At 43.6% G+C, this 25,139-nt stretch overlaps 1 protein-coding gene and 1 long non-coding RNA gene across 8 annotated transcripts in view; both read left to right on the forward strand.

Moving 5' to 3' along the window:
* DOCK4 (dedicator of cytokinesis 4) overlaps nucleotides 1–25,139 on the forward strand; it is a 520,558-nt gene that overhangs the window by 361,932 nt on the left and 133,487 nt on the right. For all 7 annotated transcript variants that reach the window (XM_051849661.2, XM_051849660.2, XM_017342765.3 and 4 more), the window contains 3 exons: nucleotides 1,424–1,505; nucleotides 2,894–3,064; nucleotides 7,776–7,968. In XM_051849661.2, coding sequence (XP_051705621.1) covers nucleotides 1,424–1,505; nucleotides 2,894–3,064; nucleotides 7,776–7,968 — 446 coding nt within the window. The remainder of the gene's footprint in view (nucleotides 1–1,423; nucleotides 1,506–2,893; nucleotides 3,065–7,775; nucleotides 7,969–25,139) is intronic.
* LOC138849028 (uncharacterized) lies at nucleotides 7,975–24,571 on the forward strand. The gene is made up of 2 exons (XR_011387351.1): nucleotides 7,975–9,429; nucleotides 11,889–24,571. It is a non-coding gene; the product is annotated as an uncharacterized lncRNA (long non-coding RNA).

Genomic DNA, 25,139 nt, shown 5'->3' on the forward strand with positions numbered 1-25,139 from the left:
AGCATCTGCATCGTGCTAGGAATTCTGAGCCATCTAGAGATGAGATGATTTAAAGCATACAGGATGATATACATAGATTTTATGCAAATACTATACCATTTATGTAAGAACAGAGCATCTGCAGATTTTAGTATCTACAAGGGTGTCCTAGAACCAATCCCCTGTGGATACCATTGGACAACTCTTTCTTGGTGGTGATAATGTGAAGACTTGGTCTCTGGCCTCAAGCAGTTGAATCGCTGGAATCTGCCCTTTGATGGTTGCTGCCATTTTAATTTCTCTTCCTTTCCTATCAGCTCAGATTGTGCCAGGAAGGCTAAGAGTGAATAAGTAATGTTTTGCTCCAGCTGGGGCCTGCTTGATAAATGCCAGAAGGCAGCAGCCTTTCTGTGTCATTCCTCCAAATAACCTCTATCCATTGGTTTAACCCCAGATGGCCACAGCAGCCAAATACAACATGACTTTTTGTAGAGGGTGAAATGTATCAGTAGGAATAGTTTTGAAATGTTGGCCCACTGGGCCTAACACCCAGGGTCCAAGAGGAAGAAGAGCACTTCTTGCAACTGAGATGGCCATTGGAAGCTAATGAACAAGAATGTAATATCTGATGTTTCAAGTAGGCTGAGAAGGCAGGAGAGTCAGTCTTAACCAGACAGACGAGGCCTGTGGAATCCTCTCTGGCTGTGGGTGGTCAGAAACTCACTGAGATTTTGTCCTTAAAGCAGCACTTATCTACTGGAACATTCAAGGATTCTTCTCTGACTGAGACAAACATTGCTGTGTGAACTGTTTCCTAGAAACCAAAAACTGCCCAATGTGCAAGGTAGCAAGACTGTAATCTTGAGAACTGGGGTTCGGGGGGGATTTGTTGTATTTCTTTTGAAAAGACTACTTTTCTAGAAATTCTCCTTCTAAGCACACCTTGACAGTAAGCGCTACTCTTCTGACAGGTCATAGAATTGGCTTTTCACGTCTATGAGTATAACTTGGAGGGGAGAGGTTGCATTCATCCCGCCCGACACCCTCTTTCTCTGAAGCCTGATGATATTCCATTGTTTACCCGGCCACTGGGCAGGAAATCCCAATTCACATTGTCTGCTACAGTAATATTTCCAGGCATTTGCTTAGGCAGTGTCCATTTCTTTGATGTCTGTGTTTACCCATTTAGGAGTCTTGCCAGAAACGTGACTGGTGGAATATGTCCAGAATAGGGGGTCTGGTCTCAAAGGGAGGGGATGTTGTCTCTGTGTTATGCTTCAAAAAGGGACAATGATGTTGAGCTGCAGATTTAGAAAAAATTACACCATACTGCAAATAAATATGAGAGCTGATAGGAAAAGAAGACTCCTCATATGACAAGTATTGGATTTGTTGGCATTCACTTGGGATTTAAACATTAAACATGCTGCTCCCTGTGTTTCAGAGATCTCATCAAAGTGCTCAAGTGGTATGTGGACAGGATCACAGAAGCAGAGCGCCAGGAGCACATCCAGGAGGTGCTGAAGGTAAAAACACACGAGAGATGGCGGATGATACAGTTCAGCCAAGCTGTGACAGGGTGACGTTAAACTCATTGGCCACCCACTCACTGACAGTAACCAGTGCTGACATATCACTGACATTTCAATTCAAGTATCTTAATCAGCTTATGGCTGCTCCAGAGCTAATGAGATTTGAAGGGATCTTTGCCAGGCTTGTCCACTGGAACTTGCTCAGGATTGGATCCTTGCTTCTCTGGGCTCCAGAACACTTGAATTGAAGTCTAGAATTGTCAGGGGAGGGAGGACTTATGAGAAAGGATGACAGATGAGCAGTGAAGCTTAGAAGTTTCTGGTTCTTGGTTCTCCTGACCCAACAGAGACCATCTGAGAACCATTTACCTTAAATTTTAAGAGAGAGTAGAGTGGCTTAGCAGGGCTCACAATGGTGAAGTCAAGTTTTGCTAGGGCTTGTGACTCAACACTGCCTATACCTCTGGGCCCAGTATGCTCAACTGTATATAGAGATGCTAATGTCTACTTGCAAACTTGCTAAAAAAAAAAATAATTCTGGAAGGCATTTTCCAGTCACAGCCCTAGCCATCTTCTGATTCCTGTTATTGGATGTCATCCTCTTTGGTATCAGCAGATACCAATAGATAATGTATACATTTTATAAGAAAACCATTTTGTTTGGGACAGGTGTTAGACCTATTGGTTAAGGTACCTATGCCCCACGTTGAAGTAGCTGGACTCAGTACCCAGCTCAGGCACCTGACTCCAGTTTTCCACTAATGCAGACCTGGGAGACATCTGTGATGGCTCCAGTAGTGTTCCTGCCACTCACTTGGGAGACCTAGACTCAGTTCCTGGCTCCTGACTCCTGGCTCCCAGCTGCCACCCAGGCCCAGCCTCATCCCAATCCGTTTTGGGCATTTAAGGAGTCAGTCAGTGGAAAGGAGTTTTCTGTAGCTTGTGTGTGTGTATCTGCCTGCCTCTCAAACAAATAAATTCAAAGAAAGTAAAATAAAAGCATTTTGTTAATTATATATTTATCATTTTGGTCTGATTGAGGGTAAAATGCTAAATGGGAATAGGACCTACCAAGAAAAAGCATTTTTAAAAACCTGTTTTCTCTTGTTGGCTAAATTAAAGAACCTTCTGAGGATCGAAATCTCTTAGTGCTCATCACTCTCCAGAATTATAAAGAATGTTTCAAAGCTGTGTAAATTTCTCTTCCATTAGAGGAAAACGACTCTTTCCTCTGCACATAAATACCATTCAAAAACTTCACAGGCCCTTAGTGTTTAAATCAACAATTTAGAAGTCTAATGCTATACCATGGGTTATTTATGTCATATCATTTTACACCCTTGACGTCCTTGGAAGCTAACTTGTAAAATTTTCATTTTAAGGCACAAGAGTACATTTTTAAATACATAGTGCAGTCTCGAAGGCTCTTCTCCCTGGCCACTGGTGGGCAGAATGAAGAGGAGTTCCGCTGCTGCATTCAGGAGCTCCTCATGTCCGTCCGCTTCTTCCTTTCACAAGAGAGCAAAGGGTCTGGAGCGTTGTCTCAGTCCCAGGTAATTTTATTCATCTCTGCTGAACAGAAGAAAACTACGAGTGTAACTTGCTTATTCTTGCACAGCAGCATAATTGAATGTTTTCTCCACTAGAAAGCTATAGCTGCAGTTTCTCTTTGTAGCTTAACCATCTTTAGGAACAGACTTAAAATCTCCCACCTTCTCAATGCCACCCGAGTAGAAGGGGACTTGCCTTTCCCCAGACACTTTACTGTCTGTGTGGTGGAGCCATTGTTTGCATCAGCCTCATTTCCATCCAGCTGAAGATACACTAATGACTGGATGCACTGTCACCATCAGCCTTGGGGAAGAAATTTCATGAGAGCCAGTCTGTTGCTTTCCCCAAGCTTCACGCTGCATTTTAATCTATCAGCTTGAGAATCATTGTCTTGGACTTGGCCAGATTCTGGTGTTGTTGTGCTTTATTTAACTTGACCCTAATCATCCTGGGACTGATCTTACAAGACCACTGCTGAGCTGCTGCTGCCAGATTCTATTATCTGGAGTGGCCCCACGTGTCTGTCTGTTTTCTTCTGAGACCAGAATCCATCCACTTTCCAAATAGCATGACCTTGAACGTATCCTAAGAGATAATTCTGATTATCTTTTTCCATATGATCTTAATTCTCTTTGTATACTTTTAATTCTAATGATTTGATGGAAAACATGTCACAGAGAGAAGCAGCCTCTTACCATCCCCCTGGAGACCAGAGATTATGCTATCTGAGAACTAAGACCTAAAATTGGGAGATTAGAAGACCAAACTCAATCCGTAGCAGTGTCGTTCTAATTTGGTGCCATGTGACATATGGAAGGTATAGTGTAGAATTGCAAAGCTACAGAAATGTACCAGCCCTCTGATAACAGTGTCATACTTTTAGACTCTTTAGGGGCTGTTCCTGACCCACTTTGCAGCAGCGGCGTCATCTACCATCTGGGCAAGAGCACAGCCCAGGCTCCAAAAATGTCTGTCATTTTGGCCTCTGGAGTCAACAGTGCAATCCCTGTACTACTGACTTCAGTCCCAAATTGCCCACTAAACATACCATGCTTAAAACAGTTGATATCTGAGAAGGATAATCCCACAGGCTGACCCTGGATTTGTTGATATCAGTGTTCTCAGAAGTTTATGTCTTCTACAAAAGTAATTCAAAACTTGAATTTTCACCCTGAACTTTTTCTTTTCCATCTATACCAGTTATAGTGATAAAACTTGCCTAATTCACATCTGAAAAAGATTTTCTGACTCTTAAGAATAATCTCACATCATGGTTTCTTACTTCATATGTACTGAACAGATCATTTCCTTCTGTAGACTTAATTGTACAGGTATTTCCACTGAATCATAATGATCTTCTTAAAGTGACATGAGCTACCATGCTACAGCAGAGTAGAGAAACTCTGCTTTTGTATCTGCAAATCCTGACTACCTCTGCTCTTGATTCCCTAGGTTGTATCCAGCAATCAAAGATTGTTCAATTCCACAACCAAAGAATCTCTAAAGAATCATATTTGATTTTTCTTGCTCTTAGTTTTGAAATAAGAGGTAACATATAAAGTGTATACATAATGTTTCGGAATAGCCTCATAAACTCTGCTGAAGTCATTCTCTGTCATTCTGTGCAATATCTCTTGCTTGTAAATTCAGATGCAATAATTTTTAGTTTGATGCTAAGAAAAAATTCATATAAAATGATGAAATGGTTAGTTTCTGGTTTTGTTTTTTGTTGTTTTGTTTTGTTTTATCAAGCAACAGGAGCTTTGCCCCTGTGTATTTTGGGACAAAGGGGAATGCTACATACCTCTTTTCATGTGAGGTTTCCTTTTTACTCCCACACCTCTCTTCAAAGAAGCAGGGTATCCTGTCTTTCAGTTTTCAGTTGCTTCATAGGGACTGCAAGCTTAGAACAACTTTTATTTATTGGCTTTAAGAAGTCTTATTTATTAGTTGTCAGTTTCGTAGGCTAGAGGTCTGGACAGGATTGGCTGGGTTTTGGCTCAGGGTCTACTAATACCAAAATCAAGGTGTTGGCTTTGGCGTCCTATCTGGAGGCTCCAGAGAATGTGCATCCATGATTTTTTAGCAGAAATTGATGTCCTAGTGTTCCCAAGACAGAAGTCCTACTTCCTGGATGACTGTCATCTGTGGCTGGGGGAAAGGGAAGAGGTATTCCCAGGTTTCAGAGGCCACTTGTATCCCTGATACATGGCCACTGCATCTGCACAGCCAATGATGGTGTGTTGAATTCTTCTCATTCTTTGAATCTCTCTGAAAACTCTTTCTGCTTCCACCAGAGAAAACTCTGTTTCAGAGGCTCCTGTGATTAGGTTAGGCCCACCTGGGTAATCTATCTTTTAAGGTCAACTGATTAGTACCTTCCATTATGTCAGCAAAGTCTCTTTTACCCTGTAATACAATGTAATTGTAGGAACAACAGGTAGGGGCAGAGATCATGAGAGTCATATTAGAATTCTGCCTACCATATCCACAGTCAAGTTAATCCATTGGTCCAAATTCTATTATTGGGCTGCCTTAAAGGTAGAAACCCAGTTTCCTTGCTCCATTCTGTATTTTTCCATGTGGGCTGCAACTGTGGGCTAGTCCCGTCACCTGAAGGCAGAGCAGCTCTCCAACAATCCTTCAGGTGGGATCAGTAGAGATCCATCCTGGTTCTCCTGGAGAGGTTCATTTAGCTGAGGTGTGAACCAGATTCTCTGATAACATTTTCCGTGGTAGCCCTGCTCAGAGTGGACTAAGGGCCACCTCAGCTGGTGTAGCAGTGACTCCTGGTTACCCACTGCATGGACAGACTCCCAGTCCTAGAATCCCCAGAAGACTGACAAAAGGAGAAGGAGTAGTGGCCCAAGACTATGCTACAAATTATCTTCCTTTTTTTTTTTTTTTTTTTTTTTGTCTTAGCTACCAGAACAGTCAAAACTAAATTGGACTTTTCTTTTTATTTGCAGCAGAAACCCTTAGCTTGTTATAATACAGCCATTTTTCTGCTGTCATCACAGGGTTCTTGTTCCTTTATCCTATTTAGTAGTAGTAGTATTATAAATCTATCTTTCACTGTAGCATTTTTTTTAAACAAAGCAGTATAAAGAAAAAAATGGATAAATTAAGGGATACCTAGGGGAAAATGACTTAACTGACTTTTCAGAAATAAGAAAGCTGGACTCATTTTATTTTGTTAAACTTTATCTGATTCAGTTCTTTACAGACTGAAATGAAAGTTATCTACATGTAATCTTTAACAGGGAATACCAAGTTATTGGCTTTAAATATATTTCAGTAAATTTACAGTTTTCAGGAGACAAGGAGCGTAACTGTTGACTGCACCCCGTTAGCACTGTGGTGGCTCTGGCACAAAACCAGGTCATGGCTCTTCCACATATTTTTGCTGCTGCTTCATAGAGAAGTACTAAAATCCTTGAATTTGAATTTGATCTCATGTTTGAATTATCAGCACATGTAGACTCGACCTACTTTCCAGCTACAGTTGAATCTCAGCATATCAGTGCCTCCTTCTCCCCGTAGGGAAAAGCTGGTCCACTCTTACTCCCAATACCCTCCTTTTATGGAATTTTTAAAGGCTGAGTTTGTTTGTTTTGATATACAACCCTAGCCCAGTTTTTTAGGATGCCCCTTAGGAGTTGATATTAGCATCTTATTTTCTTCATAGAAAATAGTTATCAGAGTTCTTTATTTACATAAAAAATACTGTAATTAAGGACAGGCTTTTAGTGTAGCAGTTCAGATGCTGCTTGGGGTGCCACTTCCCCAGTTGTAATGCCTGGGTTCAAGTCCTGATCTGCCCTAATTCCAGTTTCCTGCTAATGTGGGTCTGGGAAGGCAGCAGTTGATGGCTCAAGTGCTTTGGCTGTTGACACCCCCATGGGAAATCTGGATTGAGTTTCCAACTCTTGACTTGTGCCTGGTTCAGCCTTGGTCAGTTTGTGTGTTTGGAGAGTGAATTAGCAGATGGGAGCCCTCTCATTCTCTCTGTCTGCCTTTCAAATAAATATAATCAATAGTAATTAAAATACTATTCTTGGTCTGCACTCACAGTTCTTTGTTTACAGTAGACCTTGTATCAACCGAAGGGGTTGTTCCAGTGATTATCTTACAAATCATGAACTTAAAACCTCATGAGCTGAAATGATTTGTTCAAGGTTATGGAACTGATTAGAAACAAAACTAGTACTACATATAACCCAGGTCTTCCGATGCTCCATTCCTGTGTTTTTTCTTAAATCACAAATTGGTTTCTTTGGGGAATAGCGTATTTAATTTCTTAAAGATAAATGAGATTTAAATGAGCACCTCAGAAAGCTTCTCCAATAACGGAAAGAAATATGAGTCACTGCTAAGCAGCTCTTGCTGGAACATTCTTGTCATTTGATTATGCTGTTTTGCTGAGTCTATGAGATTTTTGCCTATCATTCTGCTAATGTCAATGATTTTCCATAATCACCTAGTTTTATTTTTTTCTCTGTGCATTTCAAAAAACTGCCCTATTCTACTATACTTTATTATTTTGTTTTTCAAATGTTTGTCCTTTTTGCTTATAGGTATAACTGAACAATTTAACATTCGTTTTCCTGCCATTCAAAAATAATTGTCACCATCCTTAAACTTCCTGATGGTTTGCAGGTTGCTTCTCCTGATGTAACTGGGAGTTGATTTCAGCTTCTTCTGCTTTTTAAGGCTGTGTTCCTGAGCTCCTTCCCAGCTGTGTACTCAGAACTGTTGAAGCTGTTTGATGTCCGGGAAGTGGCCAACTTGGTTCAGGATACTCTGGGCAGTCTGCCGACCATCATGCACGTAGACGATTCCTTGCAAGCCATTAAACTGCAGTGTATTGGAAAAACAGTGGAAAGCCAGCTTTACACCAACCCAGGTAGGGGGGGAGTCTCTTGGAAGTCTCTAGAAAGCCATCATTTACAACTTGTAGTCATCGTGGATCAGCATTAGCCATTCAAAATAAAAATAGAAAAGTACTCTGTCAGAAGCATTATGTGGATGGTAAGTATAGTATTCAGAAAAGTGTGGCCATTGAAACTTTATTCCTGGACAGAATGAAAACTGATGATTAAATTGTTGATTCTAATCACTGCTGTTGGTGGTGTGGGGCATTGTTTTTTCCTACCCTAGATTTCCTTTTTTTGTTTCTTCAGAGTGTCTTTCAGGGTCGTGATGTGATCTTTGTCTCTTCCATTTTTAGAAGTCCTTCATTGGTTTGTGTTCTGACTGTATGAAAGTTTTGGTGTACTGTCGTTTTTTATCTTATCTGAACAGAAAATGACCAGGAACCAAATTGTTTTTGTTACAGTATGTGTAATTAAGTCCCTTTGCCTCTTGTTTTCATCTTTTTTTTCCCTGAAGAAAATAATAGGGTAAGTACCAACGTCATTTTAAAGTTTAAGCAGTTTCCATCAACTTCACCAAATAAAACAACTGTTTACAATAGATTGTACTGAAAATTGTTTTTTGTTTGTTTGTTTTGGACAGGCAGAGTTAGACAGTGAGAGAGAGAGACAGAGAAAGGTCTTCCTTTTCTGTTGGTTCACTCCCCCAATGGCCGCTACGGCTGGCATGCTGCGCCAATGAAGCCAGGAGCCAGGTGCTTCCTCCTGGTCTCCCATGCGGGTGCAGGGCCCAAGCACTTGGGCCATCCTCCACTGCCTTCCTGGGCCACAGCAGAGAGCTGGACTGGAAGAGGCGCAACCGGGACAGAATCTGGCACCCCAAACGGGACTAGAACCCAGGGTGCTGGCGCCGCAGGCAGAGGATTAGCCTAGTGAGCCGCGGCGCCGGCTGAGAATTATTTTTACATATGCCTGCATATACAATTGGCCATCCATGTCTTCAGATTCCTCAAGCTTTAGCTTCCACATTCAGCCTATCTATTTCTTTTTTAAATTTATTTGACAGATAGAGTTAGACAGTGAGAGAGAGAGACAAAAAGGTCTTCCTTCCATTGGTTCACCCCACAAATGGCTGTTACGGCCAGCGCATTGCGCTGATCCAAAGCCAGGAGCCAGGTGCTTCCTCCTGGTCTCCCATGCAGGTGCAGGGTCCCAAGCACTTGGGCCATCCTCCACTGCCTTCCCAGGCCACAGCAGAGAGCTGGACTGGAAGAGGAGTAGCCAGGACTAGAACCCAGCTCCCATATGGGGATGCCGGCACAGCAGGCGGAGGATTAACCGAGTGAGCCACGGTGCCGGCCCCATCAACCTATCACAAATTGAAAATATTTTGTAAAATATGCATTTGTACTGAATTTTACAGACTTTTTTTCTTGTCATTATTCTTTAAATAGTATACTAGAACTATTTACATAACATTCTCATTGTGTTAGGTGTGGGGAGCAATCCGGACTAGACTAAGTTACTCGAATTAGGACTTATTCTATGCATCTGCTCTCCCACAATATGGCGCTGGGAGAGAAGTAAACAGCTTCCGCACAGCTGCCTCCAGTTCAACCAATTAACTGTAGGACTTGCTCCTGATTGGAGAGCAGCGTACTCAGCCGAGTTGGGATTGGCGGAGGAGGACTATAAAGGAGGAGAGAGACGGCATGCACCAGGAACATCTATGGGGAACATCTAAGGGAACCCGTGCAGCCCCCGAGAAAGCCGGCCGGCGGTGTGCCGCTCCCCTGCGGAAGTGGGGAATGTGGCCAGGGGGAACTGCCCTTCCACGGAGGTGGAAGGGATAGTAGCCAACCCGGGAAGAACCAGCAGCAAACCCGGGGAGGGCCGAGCAGACGAAAGAACAGCGCAGGGTCCTGTGTCGTTCCCCCATGAAGACGGGGAGCGACATAATGGTGCCGTGACTCGGATAGGAAACCTAGCTCGGATAGGAAACCTAGGACGGATAAAAAACTTAGGAGGGAAGAAACGGGAAGAAGTGGAAATTACCGGAGAGAGAAACTAGCAAACAGCCTAGGGAAAATACCGGAGAGAGAGACTAGCAAACAGCCTAGGGAAAAGCCGGACGAAAAGGGTGCCGGAAGAAGCTGTTGAAAGCCTAGGCATAGACTCAGATACGGACTACGGGGGGAAGCTGGGAGAAATCTCTAAGGTCGAAAGCGAAAGTGAAAGTTAGAACAAACAGACTCGGACGCGGACTGTGGGGAGAGGCCAGGAGAAATGAGGGAGGAGTATTGTTGGAGGAAAGCTTGGGAAACATACCGGGTAGAGAAAAATGTTAGGGAAATTGAAGCCGCGGGGGGCAGGCCAAGGCGGAAACGAAAGCCACTTTGGGGTTCTCAAGTTAGCCCGGGAATAGGGGGCGAAAAGTTGAAACTAGAAGCTGAAACGTGAGCCTGGTTGGGATCCGTCTGATTAGCCCGGGGAGCAAAGGACGGGAAGCCAAACCGTGGGGCGGAGACGTACGCTGGGTTGAATTCGCCAGGCTAGCCCGGGGAACTTAGATTGAATCCTAGTGGCGGAGACGCAAGCTACGCTGTGTTACTCGCGGAAGCCGCCGCGTGCAGAGAGAGCACGGGGCGTGAATAGATAGGGAACGCTGGCGTAGGCCGTGGTTCAGACGCCAAAGGGTTAAGCGTGGAAGACCGCGGAGCCGCGCAAAGCCGGGAAGCTGCGCAGATGAGAGAGGCGCGCGGGCTGAAGCGGCGCAGAGCCGGGAACCCGCCGGCGGGGCGAGGTGCCGGGAAGCTGCGGGGATAAGAGAAACAGAAGTTTTAGAAGTAAAGTGAGAGAAATGGGAATGCTGGAAGATAGAAGTGAAATGGGAGAGGTAGGAATGCCTGGAGATAGAGAAATGGAGAGAAATAAGGCCTCCCCTCAACATGCCAATTAGAAGGCTTGGATTCGGTCTGCCTAATCAAGTGAGGCGATGAGCACCTGCGGCGGCTAGCAGCTTATGCGCCACAGGTCACCGAAGACAGGCACGAATTAACATCAGTAAAGCTTCCCCACAATGCAACAATTAGGAGGCTTGGATTCGGTCTGCCTGATTTAAGGCGGTAAGCGCCAGCAAAGCTCGACCAGAGTATGAGCTGCAGGTCACCGAAGATAGGCACGAACCAACACTAATAAGTCTCCCCCACAATAAGGCAATGAGAAGGCTTGGATTCGGTTTGCCTGATAGGTTTTGTAAGCCCCTGCGGGCAGAGCAGAGCATGCGCTGCAGGGCACCGAACACAGGCACGCATCAGCGCCTAAAAACCTCCTCACAATGGCGAAGAGAGGACCCGGATTCGGTTTTCCTGATTGATAGGACTTGTAAGAGCCTGTGGCAACTCTAGCAAGTAGAGCAGAGTGTGTGCTGCGGGACACCGAAGACAGGCGCGTATCAACGCTAAAAAATAAAAAGAAAGGGGGATCTGTGGGGAGCAATCCGGACTAGACTAAGTTACTCGAATTAGGACTTATTCTATGCATCTGCTCTCCCACAATATGGCGCTGGGAGAGAAGTAAACAGCTTCCGCACAGCTGCCTCCAGTTCAACCAATTAACTGTAGGACTTGCTCCTGATTGGAGAGCAGCGTACTCAGCCGAGTTGGGATTGGCGGAGGAGGACTATAAAGGAGGAGAGAGACGGCATGCACCAGGAACATCTATGGGGAACATCTAAGGGAACCCGTGCAGCCCCCGAGAAAGCCGGCCGGCGGTGTGCCGCTCCCCTGCGGAAGTGGGGAATGTGGCCAGGGGGAACTGCCCTTCCACGGAGGTGGAAGGGATAGTAGCCAACCCGGGAAGAACCAGCAGCAAACCCGGGGAGGGCCGAGCAGACGAAAGAACAGCGCAGGGTTCAGTGTTGCTCCTCCACGAAGAGGGGGAGCGACATTAGGTGTTATATAGAATCTAGAGATGATTTAAAGCATACAGGAGACTGTATGTCAGTTACATACAAATACTGTGCCATTCGATTTAAGGGACCTGAACATATACAGACTTTGGTATCTTAGGTGGTCTTAGAATAAGTCCCCCACAGATGCTAAGGGATGACTGTGTGTGTGTATGTGTGTGTGTATCATTTTTTTAAAATGGGATTTCAAATACAGTAAACAAACCTTTTAAAATTATTTTATTGAAAAACATTTTAAGCATTCAGGTAAGAGTACAGCACAATATGGAGAAATCATTAACAAATTTTCACATTACTAGGGTTTGCATTAGATCTTGTACAAAGACATTCATCATAAATATACCCAAGGTCTTCCTGTATATATTCTCACTTCCTTCATAGCAGTTTCTACTGTCAGAGATATCAGTCCCTATTTTATATGCTTTTATTGTATCCTTATAAAAATATATTGTATTATTCATAATTTTTCCAATTTTTTTCTTTTCATCTTTTTATGATAATATTGTTTTTGTATCATTTATGGAGTATTTTTAATACAGGTTGATCATCCCTTATCCTATGTGCTTAGGAAGAGAAGTGTTTCACATTTGGACTATTTTGGATTTTGGAATACTTACATGTGTAAGCTTTTAAAAGTTTGTGAAGAGTAGAATTAAATTAAATTTTTTTGAAATCTTTGCATACAAGGAATCTTAAAAAAAGTTCATAGAAAATGTGAATTATGAAAATATTATGCACAATTTCCAATTTTTTTGCACCAAAATAAACTTATTGTTTAATTCTACATTTTACAAACTTTTGGATATGTGCTTGAACTTCATGAGGTATCTTGGAGATAGAACCCAAATCTAAACACAAAACTCATTTATGTTTTATGTATACCTTCTACACATAATGTGAAAATAATTTTATGCAATTTTTTTAGTATACTTGCATTTTGATTGATCTGTCACATGCGGTCAGATGTGGAATTTTCCACTGTGGAACCAGGTCCATACTCAAAAAGTTGTGGGTTTGAGAGTATTTTGGATTTGGGATTTTTGTATAGCTTTAGATTTTCTTTTGCTGTTGTATAATCTTCCACTGGAATAATAAATCTTGGTTAATTTATTTTTTTTCCTTTTGACAGACTTCTGATATGTATTCTTTTTTGTTTTCTTCAATAAATAATGCTTCAAACAATGTAAAGGAAATCCCATCCTGGAGGAAAGCTATTTCTTGGAGTAGTTTTCAAACTTTGCTGCTCAGAGCCCAGGGCTTCTGTGGCCTGCGGAAGCCAGGGAATGGGGAGTGTGGCATCCCACCAGGCTCCCCAGTTATAACTTAAGAATCACCTCTGCTTTCACCAAACTAAGGAGAGCTCTTTCTTGTCATAGAGAAGTTGGTGATTGCCAGTGTATTCCTCCCCGACTCAGATAATTCTGTTAGGTTAAAATCTTACACCAGAAGAGCAACCCAGGTATCACAGTTACTTCCAAGTGTGGGGAAATTGCGTTGATTGATGCCTCCGGGAGCTGTGCTCTGTCTGTGGCCCCTTCTCCAGTTGACTCATGGCACTCGATAGGCAGTGGAAAATTCAGGACCAGAGAGAGATCAAGGGAAGAAGCTGCTTTGATTCAGCAGCAAATTCAGTGGGTCTCACGGAAGTTGATGAGAATATTTCCAGGAGTAAGAGATGGAAGGGCTCATGAAACCCAGGAAATATATAGGCTTGGGAGTCCATGCCAGAACCCTGGTAGAGAGGCTTGGAGCCAATGTCAAGAAGTTGCTCATGCTGGGTGACAGGGAGGGGGCAATCCTGCCTGCTTGCACCATGGGGGATGCTTCTGTGGAGGACTGTTAGGCAGAAGCAAAAGCAACTTGTAGTCAACAAAGGAAGAAAGCTTCTCTCACCACCGCCCTAGCAGGATGCAGCTTGGCTAGTTGTTTACTGAGTCATCATTGAAGCAAACAGCAACTGTCATGTGTGAATGACACATCAGGAAGAAGTATATCTTCTTGGAAAAGAATAGGAAGTATCCCCAGGAGTCTTCCAAGACTCAAACTACCCTTTGCTTAAATCCTGTGGGACCCCATGATTGGGCTAAGGAAACCTGGGAAGTGCTTCTAGTGACTTTGAAGTACTAAGTCAGTAACCTTGACCTTGGAGAAGACGGGCATGTCTCTTGTCTGGTTAAAAAAAAAAAAAAAAAAAAGACTTTGGAAGGTAAACAAGATGAGCAATGCAAATAGCAGGCTCTACAAATAGTGTCAAAGAATCAGACAAGATATCTTGGACTGTGGTTAAGAGGAGGGTGTGATCCTACAAGGGTGCGATCTCACAAGATCTAGGCAGATTCTGTCCAAGCAGAGAGGAAGAGGAGGAGGTAACCAATATAAAACTGGGTAACAAAGGCTGTGGTAGGGATGCAAAGAGACACAATCAGGGAGGTTGCTATAGTAGTCCCTTCAAGATAGCAGGTATTGGAGTTGGATGTAATACTTGGACCTCTCCTTCCCCCCCAAAAAAGTGCACTTTTTTTTTTTTTATCATATTTCCCCATTGTTAACAATATCCAAATGAAAAGAAATAGGTTTTAAAAAAAACTTCTATAAACATGAAGAAATGAACAGCATCACCAAAACTGGTGAAATAAGACTCATGTTTTGGTGATTGTAGCAGTTTCCCATTGCAGCTCTACCAGTGACTACAACCTTGGTGGCCTAAAACTACCTACAATTCTTATCTTATAGTTCTGTTGGGCTGAAGTCCAAAATGGCTCTCCCTGAGTTAAATCAAGCATGGCTAGAGCTGCGTTCTTCTTTGGAAGGTCTAGGAAACAATTCATTTTTCTGTCTTGAGGCTTCAGGGGGTTCCTGCATCTCTTGGCTCATGGCCCCCTGCCCTTTTCAGAGGCAGCAACTGCAGAATCTCAAGTCCCTCTGACCGATTCACTTGTATCTGCCACCTATAAGGACCCTTGATTTACACTGAGCCAGCTCTGAGAACCCAGAATAATCTTCCCACCTCAAAATCCTTCACTCAATCAAACCTGCCTTTGGTCTCTCACTCACTCTCTGTCTCTGTCTCTCTCTCTCTCAGCATTCATAATTAAAACATGGACATTGTGAGGGACTGTTATTCCTCTTACCACATAGGAAAGGAAACAACATATTTAAAAGCAATGATGGCTTAGGTGCATGTCAGAAAGTGAAAAGCTCTCAGAAATCTCAAGAATTTTATTTATTTATTGAAAGTAAAAAAAAAAAATGAGACACAGAAATGCTGCACTTATGTATGTACATCCTGACCAAATAGAGGTAATAAATTAAATGGCATTTTCCTCATTAATATTATACACATGAAATGGAGGTGAGATAAAGTAGAGATAAAAACATTATAGAATATTGACTGGATGGGTATTTGCTAAAAAAAGAAAACAGGTTAATTCTTGACCCACATAATACCAGTTCCATTTCTCTGAACATAGATTATGATGAAGAAGATTTTCATTCTCAGCTTATTTCTGATCAGCAGAAAAGAACTGGTTACAGAAGTAAAAAGAATCTGAAAAAATATAAATAAATAACCTGATCTGTTTGGGAGAGTTCACATTAGCCAGAGAAATAAGTAAAGAGTACAATTCGTCCATGTTTTAAGAAATTTCAAAACATTTTGGAAATGTCAAGTGTTACCCACCTACCACCAAGGGATCCAGGAAGTGTTAAAAGTTGACATTGTATTAAAATCCTGTATCAGTCAGGGCTTTGCAGGAAAACAAAGCTAATATGATATATATAAACAAAGATTTGGCCGGTACTGTGGCTCACCTGGCTAATCCTCCGCCTGCGGCGCTAGCACACCAGGTTCTAGTCCCAGTTGGGGCACCGGATTCTGTCCCAGTTGCTCCTCTTCCAGGCCAGCTCTCTGCTGTGGCCCGGGAAGGCAGTGGAGGATGGCCCAAGTGCTTGGGCCCTGCACCCGCATGGGAGACCAGGAGGAAGTGCTTGGCTCCTGGCTTCAGATCAGCGCAGCGTGCCAGCTATGGTGGCCATTTGGAGGGTGAACCAACAGAAAAAGAAAGACCTTTCTCTCTGTTTCTCTCTCTGTCTATCTCTCTCTCTCTCTCTCACTGTCTAACTCTGCCTGTCCAAAAAAAAAAAAAAAAAACCCACAAAGATTTGATATAAGAAATTGACTCTCACACTTATGGAGGCTGAAGAATTCCCTTAACTGTCTATAAGCTGGAGACCCCTTAGAACTGAAGACATGCCGGCGCCGCGGCTCACTAGGCTAATCCTCCGCCTTGCGGCGCCGGCACACCGGGTTCTAGTCCCAGTCGGGGGGCCGGATTCTGTCCTGGTTGCCCCTCTTCCAGGCCAGCTCTCTGCTGTGGCCAGGAGTGCAGTGGAGGATGGCCCAAGTTCTTGGGCCCTGCACCCCATGGGAGACCAGGAGAAGTTCCTGGCTCCTGCCATCGGATCAGCGTGGTGCGCTGGCCGTGGCGGCCATTGGAGGGTGAACCAACGGCAAAGGAAGACCTTTCTCTCTGTCTTTCTCACTGTCCACTCTGCCTGTCAAAAAAATAAATAAATAAACCTATTTTAAAAAAAAAAAACTGAAGACATAATTCCAGTCCAAGACCAAAGACCTGAGAAGCAGGAGGTCCAGTGATATAGGCGTGACCTGAGCCTGCATCTGAAGGCCAGAGAAGACCAGTCATTTAGCTCAAAAATAGTCAGGCAAAGTGAATCTGTACTCAGCCTGTTGTTCTCATCATGTCTTCAACTGGTTGGATGAAGCCCACCAATCTTAGGGAGAACCATCTGCTCTACTCAGTCTGCCCATTCCCATGCTATTCTCATCCAGAAATATCATCACAGACACCCAGAATAATATTTAACCAAGTATCTTAAAGTGTCTGGAAATTTTCCATTGCCCAGTTGAGCGAACACATTAAAATTAACCATCACAAATCCCAAGGGGAAAAAAGCAGAGGATGCATGCAAAGGAAACAATATGGCTGCAGAATGTTCTTTAAAGATAGATAGATAGATAGATAGATATTTGAAAGGCAGAGTTACAGAGAGGAAGAGGCAGAGAGAGAATTTTTCATTCGCTGGTTCACTACCCAGGTGGCTGCAACAGACAGAGCTGGGCTGATCCAAAGCCAGGAGCAAGGAGCTTCTTCCAGGTCTCCCACGCAGGTGCAGGGGCCCAAGACTTGGGCTATCTTCTACTGCTTTCCCAGGCCATAGCAGAGAGCTGAATCAGAAGTGGAGCAGCCAGGACTTGAACCAGCACTGTGGGATGCGGGCACTGCAGGCAGCATTTTTACCTGCTACACCACCGCACCGGCGCCAGAATGTGCTATCTTGATTGAACTTAGATTACAAATTAGCACAGCAGGTGTCTGGCCTAGTTAAGATCCCAGTTAGGATGCCTGCATGCCCCATCGGAGTACCTGAGAGCAATCAAAGCTCTGGCTTCTGACACCAGCTTCTTGCAACTGCACATCCTGGGGGCAGCAGTGAAGGCTCAAGTAGTTGAGTTGGATTCTGCCACTCACTTGGGAGACTGGATTGCATTCCTGATGCTTTAGCCCCCAGCCTGGGTGTTTGGGGAATAAACAACAGAGAAAGCTAGGGCTTGTTTCTCTCTCTCTCTCTCTCTCTCTCTCTCTCTCTCTCTCTCTCTCTCTCTCCCCCTCCCTCCCTCCCTCTCTCTTTCTCTCCCTCTCAAATGAATAATATTTTAATGAAGAAAAAAAAAAAAAAGAAAGCAGTTAACACATAGAGAAGACAGAAAGGAAGACACATACTAAGGTCAGCACCAAAGATAGAATGGAATGATGTCATAGGAAGATTCAAGTCAGGTCGAGTTAAAGATCACTGCACAGCTTCGTGGCTGGACAGGGCAGGCAAGAGGAATCATTCCACAGTCAGGCAAGAGGACCAAATCATCCCCTTGGTCACGTCCTCAAGATAAGGCAAGGGCACCTGACCCTAACTGAAGGACGTAGCTACGTTGGGAATCTCAGTAGGTGATATTCAATGTCTGGATCATCTGGGGCCCAGACATACTTATTTAAGGAATTAAGAACTGGTACTCCTTTCCTTTATCCCTAAATGTTATTATTCCTTTTAAAAATAAAAAAATTATTTATTTCAAAGGCAGAGTTACAGAGAGAGAGCAAAAGACAGAGAGAAAGATCTTCCGCCTACTGGTTCACTCCTCGAATTACTGCAACTGCCAGGGATGAGCCAGGTGAAAGCCAGGAGCCTGGAAATCCATCCAGGTTTCTATGTGAGTGCAGGGGCCCAAGCACTTGGGATGCCTTCTGCTTTCCCAGGCACATTAACAAGGAGCTGGACTGGAAGTAAAGCAGCCAAGACTTGAACCAGTGTTCTTATGGGATGCCAGCATCGCAGGCAGCAGCTTAATCTGCTGCGCACATCTCCATCCCCATATTTTTGCTATTCTTGGAGACCAGCCACAGGAAAGTCTGAATTATTTTGCTGGAATTGCTTTGTCAACAGCAAAAGAATAGATTTGATGCATAGTAGCTGTGCAGAAAGGAAGTGTGGAGTCTGTTAGCAGAGAGGAGCAGGTTAGGGCATGGTAGCAAGAGGTCATGGATTGGGTCTCTTAAACTCTGCAAGCTCAGATTCTGCTGGTGCAGTGGGTTTGACATTGACCTTGATTTGACCCCCTTGCTTGATACTTGATTTGGTTAGCAGAAGTCTGCAGTCATTGCTCGGCTATTTTCTTGCTAAGAGAAAGTTATATATGTCTCTAGTTGGGGATAATTGATCTACTTGTCAGGCAAAATCCACTCAGATAGTAGAAGTAAATATAAAGACCTAAATGCACTGATAATGTACCATTTGTGAGAAGCATAGCAATGCTAGTTTCTTTTGCCACTAAAATAAAAATTCAAGTATTTTAGGGTAGGAATTTTGTAATAAAATAATTAAATGTATTTTTTTTCTTTTCAGGAGAAATTCCTCAGTCTCCATTGGCAATTTTTTGATATCAGGTTGCTATTTAAAAAGAGTGAGGGGATGGGGAGAGAAAGGAATGTAGACTATTAAACTATTTTTAACGTATAGCCTAAGAATTAATGCCTCCCTCATCCCCCAATTTGAGGCCATAATTTAAGAGAAGGATATCAATAGGTTTTCATTTGACAACTTCAACACTAAAAATCATCTACAATGGATGGATACTTTGTAGCTTTTCCTTCATAGAATGTAGTTCAAGTTCCATTTAGTATCGACTTTTATTGTCTTGCGAGTGACTAAATTTTCATTCAATGGAAAATGCCATTTGTTGTTGGTCATAACAGCTGGAGCTGAGCCAATTCGAAGCTAGGAGCCAGGAGCTTCTCCCAGGCCTCCCACGTGGGTGCAGGGGCCCAAGTACTTCAGCCATCTCTACTACTTTATATGCTTTTTAAATTTTTTAGCACAGCTACATTGACAGAGTGAATGACCAAATATTATGCAAAACAAAAGCCATCAACTATGAACATTTATACTATCCATATATTTAAAAATTAATCTTTTAATCGTTTCAATTAAAAGTTGTCTTAATAATATAAAGCTTTTCTACTACCTTTGTCTCTGTTGGAATAAAAGTTTTTCTCTTTGGCAGTAGATGGAAAATGTGGTGTAACAGGGATCCAAAGGAGACCATTATTTGGATGATATTATATGGTAGAGTTTTCATGTTAATTACTTTGATGAACATTTTCTTGACTAATCCTACAAATAAATTCCAAATAAAGATAATATCCCAACCTTTGGAAAAAGAAAAAGCCACTTGTTGAAAGTTTTCCTGCTGGTCAGTGCTTGTGAAGCAGTAGACAGAGTCACATGCATCAGGCCCTGTTTTCTCCATGAGCAGAGGGAGAATAAAGGGCCATTCGGAAAAGTATACAGATTTTGTGTTGCTTATTCACTGTAAGAATATAATTATATTATAGAATTACCTGGGATCTCAAGGAAGCCTTGAGAACAAATCATTAGTGTACTGCCCCTTTGAGTCTCCATTCCTGTAATTATCGCAGCCTCCTCCCTGGCCCACTCACCTGTGTTCCCCTCTGTCACTCATTCACATCTGCACAGAGTTTCAGGATAAGCAGATAAACAAGTCCCCCAGCAGCTTGGTGCTTTGCATGGTGATGGGAATAACTCTGTTAGTGCTCAGGGCATGCACCAGCTAGCAGTCATTGTCAACTGTTGAGGTAGATTCGTTCTGAGAGGAGGAGTGTGGTGGGGGCAAGAGGCGCGGAGTCACCACATAGACCCCGGGAGCCAGGTGAAAGCAGGCCAGAGGCGAGCAGCCTGCAGACTCATTTATTTCAGTTGGTACAGTAGCTTATATAGCCAAAAGGCAGCCAATCCAGTCAAGGGGCAGTTTATGCCCTAACCAATCACAGCCAGGCAGTTTCCAAAGCCATCCAATCACAGCCTGTTGCCAGGCAGGCTCCATTGCCAGTGGCTATCTTGGCATGGCCTTCTCATTCCACCAGTCGACTGGACTGCGATCATGGGCTTCCTACCCTCTTCCCATTGAAGCTGTGTTGGAACAAGAAGACAAAAATGTCAAGCTCCATTTCAGTTGTCTCTGATATCCAGTGATGAAGCCCATGCATTCATTCATGCAATATCCATGGTGGGCAGGCTTCCAGCAATATTAAACTCATATTAGTAATACATTATTTTGGAAATATTAGAGCTAATTTAACAGTGTCTCTGCCCTTTGCTTATAACCTAGCACAAAAACAGACTTCGAGCAAGTATTGTACTATGATAAGGTCTGACTGCAGTTGTGATGGGAAAGTTTATAGGGTGCTATGTAGCGGGTAAATGTTAGCAGATCTCAGAGTGCATCCCACCCACAGCATCCCCACTAGTGTCCCCTGTGCCAGCACAACTCTCAGATTTGTAGATCTGGGCCAGATTTCTCCTCTGCACTCTGAGCCTGAGCGTCCTTCCATCCTGACAACACCTCTGTGTGCATGTCTCATGGCTCCTTCACCTCAGCCTGTCTAAAATGGAAATGTCAGCCTTGTGCTCTCTTAGCCTGCTCACGGCCTGGCAACCCGTCCACCTAGAAAACTCCGAGTCACCCTTGAAACCACTGCCCGGCCCTTCATCTCTGCCAGTCACCAAGCATTCTTATGTGCCGCCCTAGCATCTTTCAGAATCAGCCCTGTTCTCCAACCCCACTGCTGCATGTGCAGTCCGGCTGCACCTGGGCTGCATGGCCTCAGCACTTCCATGGGTGCTTCCCCTGTGGCCTTTAGCCCAGCCATCCATGTCACAGTAGTGCTTTCAGAGAAATGCTGGATAATGCACTCCCAACTCCTTGTGCACATCCTGGTTATTTTGTTCCACTGCAGGATTTGATCTTCTGGGCCCCAAATCTTGCCCACCTGCCTTTCCCATATCCTTACCACTTTCGTCTGTTCAGAAGCCACCTTCTCCAGCTCCTCCAGCACCCAGTTAATCTCCACTCATCCTTCAGGGTCCAGGTTCACTCTCATTTTCCCAAGAAACCTTTCTACTCCACCCACTCTATCATTACACTCGTAGTGTACTGTGTTTTACCTTTTCGATCACCCAGCACAACTGTAACCCAATAAAGATTGGGAAATTAGTTGTTTAATGTCTGTTTTCCTCGCCAAGAGGGCAAGGACTGTATTTCCTTTAGTCACAAGTTTAACTCTAGCCTCCATAATAGTGTCTGGTGTACATAGGTGCCTGACAGGTGTTTCATGAGTGACTACTGTGTCCTGTCTCTGAGAATCAGGGTGTAGCAGCAATAGCTTCTGAATTAATGATGTGTAAGAAAAAAAAAAGAAAATTAGAGAAGCAACTGTTGATGGAAGGGTGAACCATAGAACAGTGGTTTGAATGGGAGTCCCAGGCTAGGAGAAGATGCAAATGACAGAAGCAGAAAGTACACAGCATGCGTTTTGCTCAGGAAGGATGTTCCATGGTGGAGGCGTCCAGGGTGGGATTGAAGCCATTGGATGAGTTCTGTAAACAACACACAGATCCTCCATAGCCCACCCCTCTTGTTTTCCTCTATGGTTCTGATGCTGTCCGCATGACAATGTAGCCCCCTGAATCTGCGGTCTTTCCCTCTCTGGGTGTGTGTATGTCTGTGCTGCAGCATCTACTTATGTACAGGTTTTGTGAGTTTGACAGTTCAATTCCTAGTGTAAATAAGTCGATAAAAAGGATCTTTGTCTAAAGCTTGTAGATAGAGGAAGCAAAGGTCTGGCTTTCCTCAAAGTTAACCTGAAGAAGGGAGTTTACCAGCATCTCTTAGCTACCCCTTCCTAGCTTCACGCCCATTGGAAAAGACTGAAGGGAGCTGGCTTTATACTATCAAGTGTGTCCAGGTAGAGAGCAAAAGCCACTTTACACAATCAAGGACCCGAGTAGGGAATATTGGTGTCCTGGCCCTTTTAAGAGTAGAATCTGTGTTACAATTCAGTTGCTAAGTGTAAGAAAAATTAGTGTATGTGTTCAACTGTGGGGTTTTTTTTGTTGTTTTTTATTTTGTTTTACCTTTTTTTAGGGAAGAGCCTACTTGACGGGTCCAGGTGTTTTCTGTTAAAGGTTAGAGCTAGCATTTCGACAAATCAGTAACCCGGAAAAACAAATCTGCAGGCTAGTCAGGTATTTCTGTTTATCCACACCGCACAGAAATTATGTGTTCACCTAATACTTCTTTGGCAGTAGATATTTTCTTAACAGTTGGTTGCAAATTGAATTTTCAGAAATTGAATCCCACTACCTGCAGGAACATATCAGATAAGCTTTATCTTCCTCCCTAATTAACATCACCAGGCAGTGATTCCTGATATTTAAGTTTTCAGTTCCTTTCTCTTGATTCTTTTTGTCAAGTAATTGATTTGTAAATAAGTATTTAAGTTCCCAGCAAGGCTTATTGTTTAAAAAAGGTTCATAATAAATTATTTGACAGGGTTGGATTTTAATACTCTATTCGTATAGAATGCTTGTGCCTTATGTCATGAAGACTAGACTTCCTAGCATTGGTAGCCTGGTGACAGGCATCAAAAGACATAGGAGGGTTCAGTACTATGGCATAGTAGGCTAAGCCTCCGCCTGCAGTGCTGGGATTCCCATATGGGCGCTGGACGTTGGTTCATGTCCCAGCTGCTCCTCTTCCAATCCCACTCTCTGCTAATGGCCTGGGACAGCACCCTCGTGGGAGACCCAGAAGAAGCTCCTGCCTACTGGCTTCGGATCAGCCCAGCTCTGGCTGTCATGACCATTAGGGGAGTGAAGCAGCAGATGGAGGGCCCTTTCTCTCTATCTTTAACTCTACCTCTCTAATACATAAAATCTTAAAAAAAAAAAAAAAAAAAAGACATAGGAGACATCAAACCTAACTCCTGAAGTAAATAAAAAAGATGGTAAAAGAAATCAGGCAAACACTGATACAGGCACTTCCCCAGTTGTGGATACCTAGTTTGCATTCCTCATGATTTTTATTAGGATACAGGGTCACAGGACAACAGGCAGGGGTATCTGAGAAGAGATTCAGCCCTCCAGCCTGTGGGCAACAGCCTGTTTATGCTGTTGGTTGGGATGGGGCTATGCATGCATTGTAATAAGGTGGGTTTAAATGGGCAGAAGACCCCTTAGTTACAATGTGTGATTTTGTCAGTCTGGTACATCCAGGAAGCGGCATTCACAGCAGTTGGAGCTGGCCTGACAGGGTACCAGGCAGTAAAATTGCTAGATTTGAGATTAACTATTCGTGCCCCATTTTTACCATGGTTTTTGGAATTAACTGTTTGGGTCCCAATGGCCTAGCAAGTACTAACACATGCTGCCTATATATACATATATGAAGGAAGAAAGAACGCAAGGAAAAGAATAAAAAGCTGGATATTACATGGAAAAATGTTTCTGGGGAAGGGTGGGAACCGGGGGATGCGGGCAGGGACAGTCTCCCCATCTGCTGCCTGCTGAGAATGGGCACAGTTAGTGGAATGGTTCCTCCCCTCCCCCGAGCTAGGGCTGAGATTGCTGGAGCTGTGGCTGGGATTGGGCTCCTTTGAGCAGACTGATGATGTGACATGGATTTGAGTAAGGTTCTGGACCACTGAGTGAGCAAGTCAGCAGCTGAAGGAGGAGTGGCCCTAGAGACACAAGAAGAAACAAGGGGAGTGACAGGGGTTGCAAGACAAGGCAGCCGAGAGGGGGCGCAAGACAAGGCAGCCGAGATTTTTGAAACCAGTTGTTTTAAGGGTCAGGCGTCTGTTGTTGAATTTTGGATGACCTGTCCTCCAGTTTGCAAGCAGCATGATCCCTGACAGAACCGGATCAGTTGACATGAAAGTGGCATTCTTCCTCTAGGAATACATACAGACCCGTTTTATGCTGTTACCATGTGCATGCCACGTTGATTTTGTGAGGTTATCACGGCCAGGGAGTCAACTTGGTCTTGAACCTTACAGGCTTTGAGACATACTATCTAAACTGTATTGTATATCTTTAGAAAGGGTCCAGTGGTAGCAGAGGTATGTAGCAAGTCCTCCTACCCCTGTGCCCATCTCAGCAGCAACTCCTAAGCTGGCTAGAAGGGATATTAGGGTGACATACTATTTTGGCGAATATTTGTGGTTATAAAGAAATTGGTAAACATTGGTTAACATTGGGAGACAGAAAGGTAGAGTTCAAGTTCCGGTCCAGTTAATGGGAAGGCAGTGGTAAATGTTAGTTTCACAAAGGAAAAAGAGCCCCTGTTCATATAAGCAGGTTGTTAGGTGGAAGGAAAACAGATGTTTAATTACACAATTGCCTGGTGCTCTTCCTGGTTCATCCTTCCAGACATTGCGAGTGCCTGTCAGTATGGTGTCTGAGAGGTTTGAAGGAGTCGCTGGAGTTAATTTGGGCCTCTCCTGGTGATGTATTGGCACTTAAAAAAAAAAGTTTCTGGGTATCCATGAGGAACCAGTCAGTAGAATTTTGATGTGCATTTGGAAGGAGGCACTGTGTCATTTGAGTTTCCAAGGTAGGTTGCTGGAGAAAGAGCCTGTGCCATGTAGAGGGGTGGTCTTCATAGCACAGAGTTAGTGGTGCAAGTCAAGTAGAATTTTTATTTTAACAAATCTAATTAATCATTTATTTTCTTTGATAGTTTGTGCCTTTTGTAACTTTTTAAGAAAAATTTCTGGGCCAGCGCCGTGACTCAATAGGCTA

Source organism: Oryctolagus cuniculus, chromosome 3 (assembly GCF_964237555.1).
Source record: "Oryctolagus cuniculus chromosome 3, mOryCun1.1, whole genome shotgun sequence".
NCBI lineage: Eukaryota > Metazoa > Chordata > Mammalia > Lagomorpha > Leporidae > Oryctolagus > Oryctolagus cuniculus.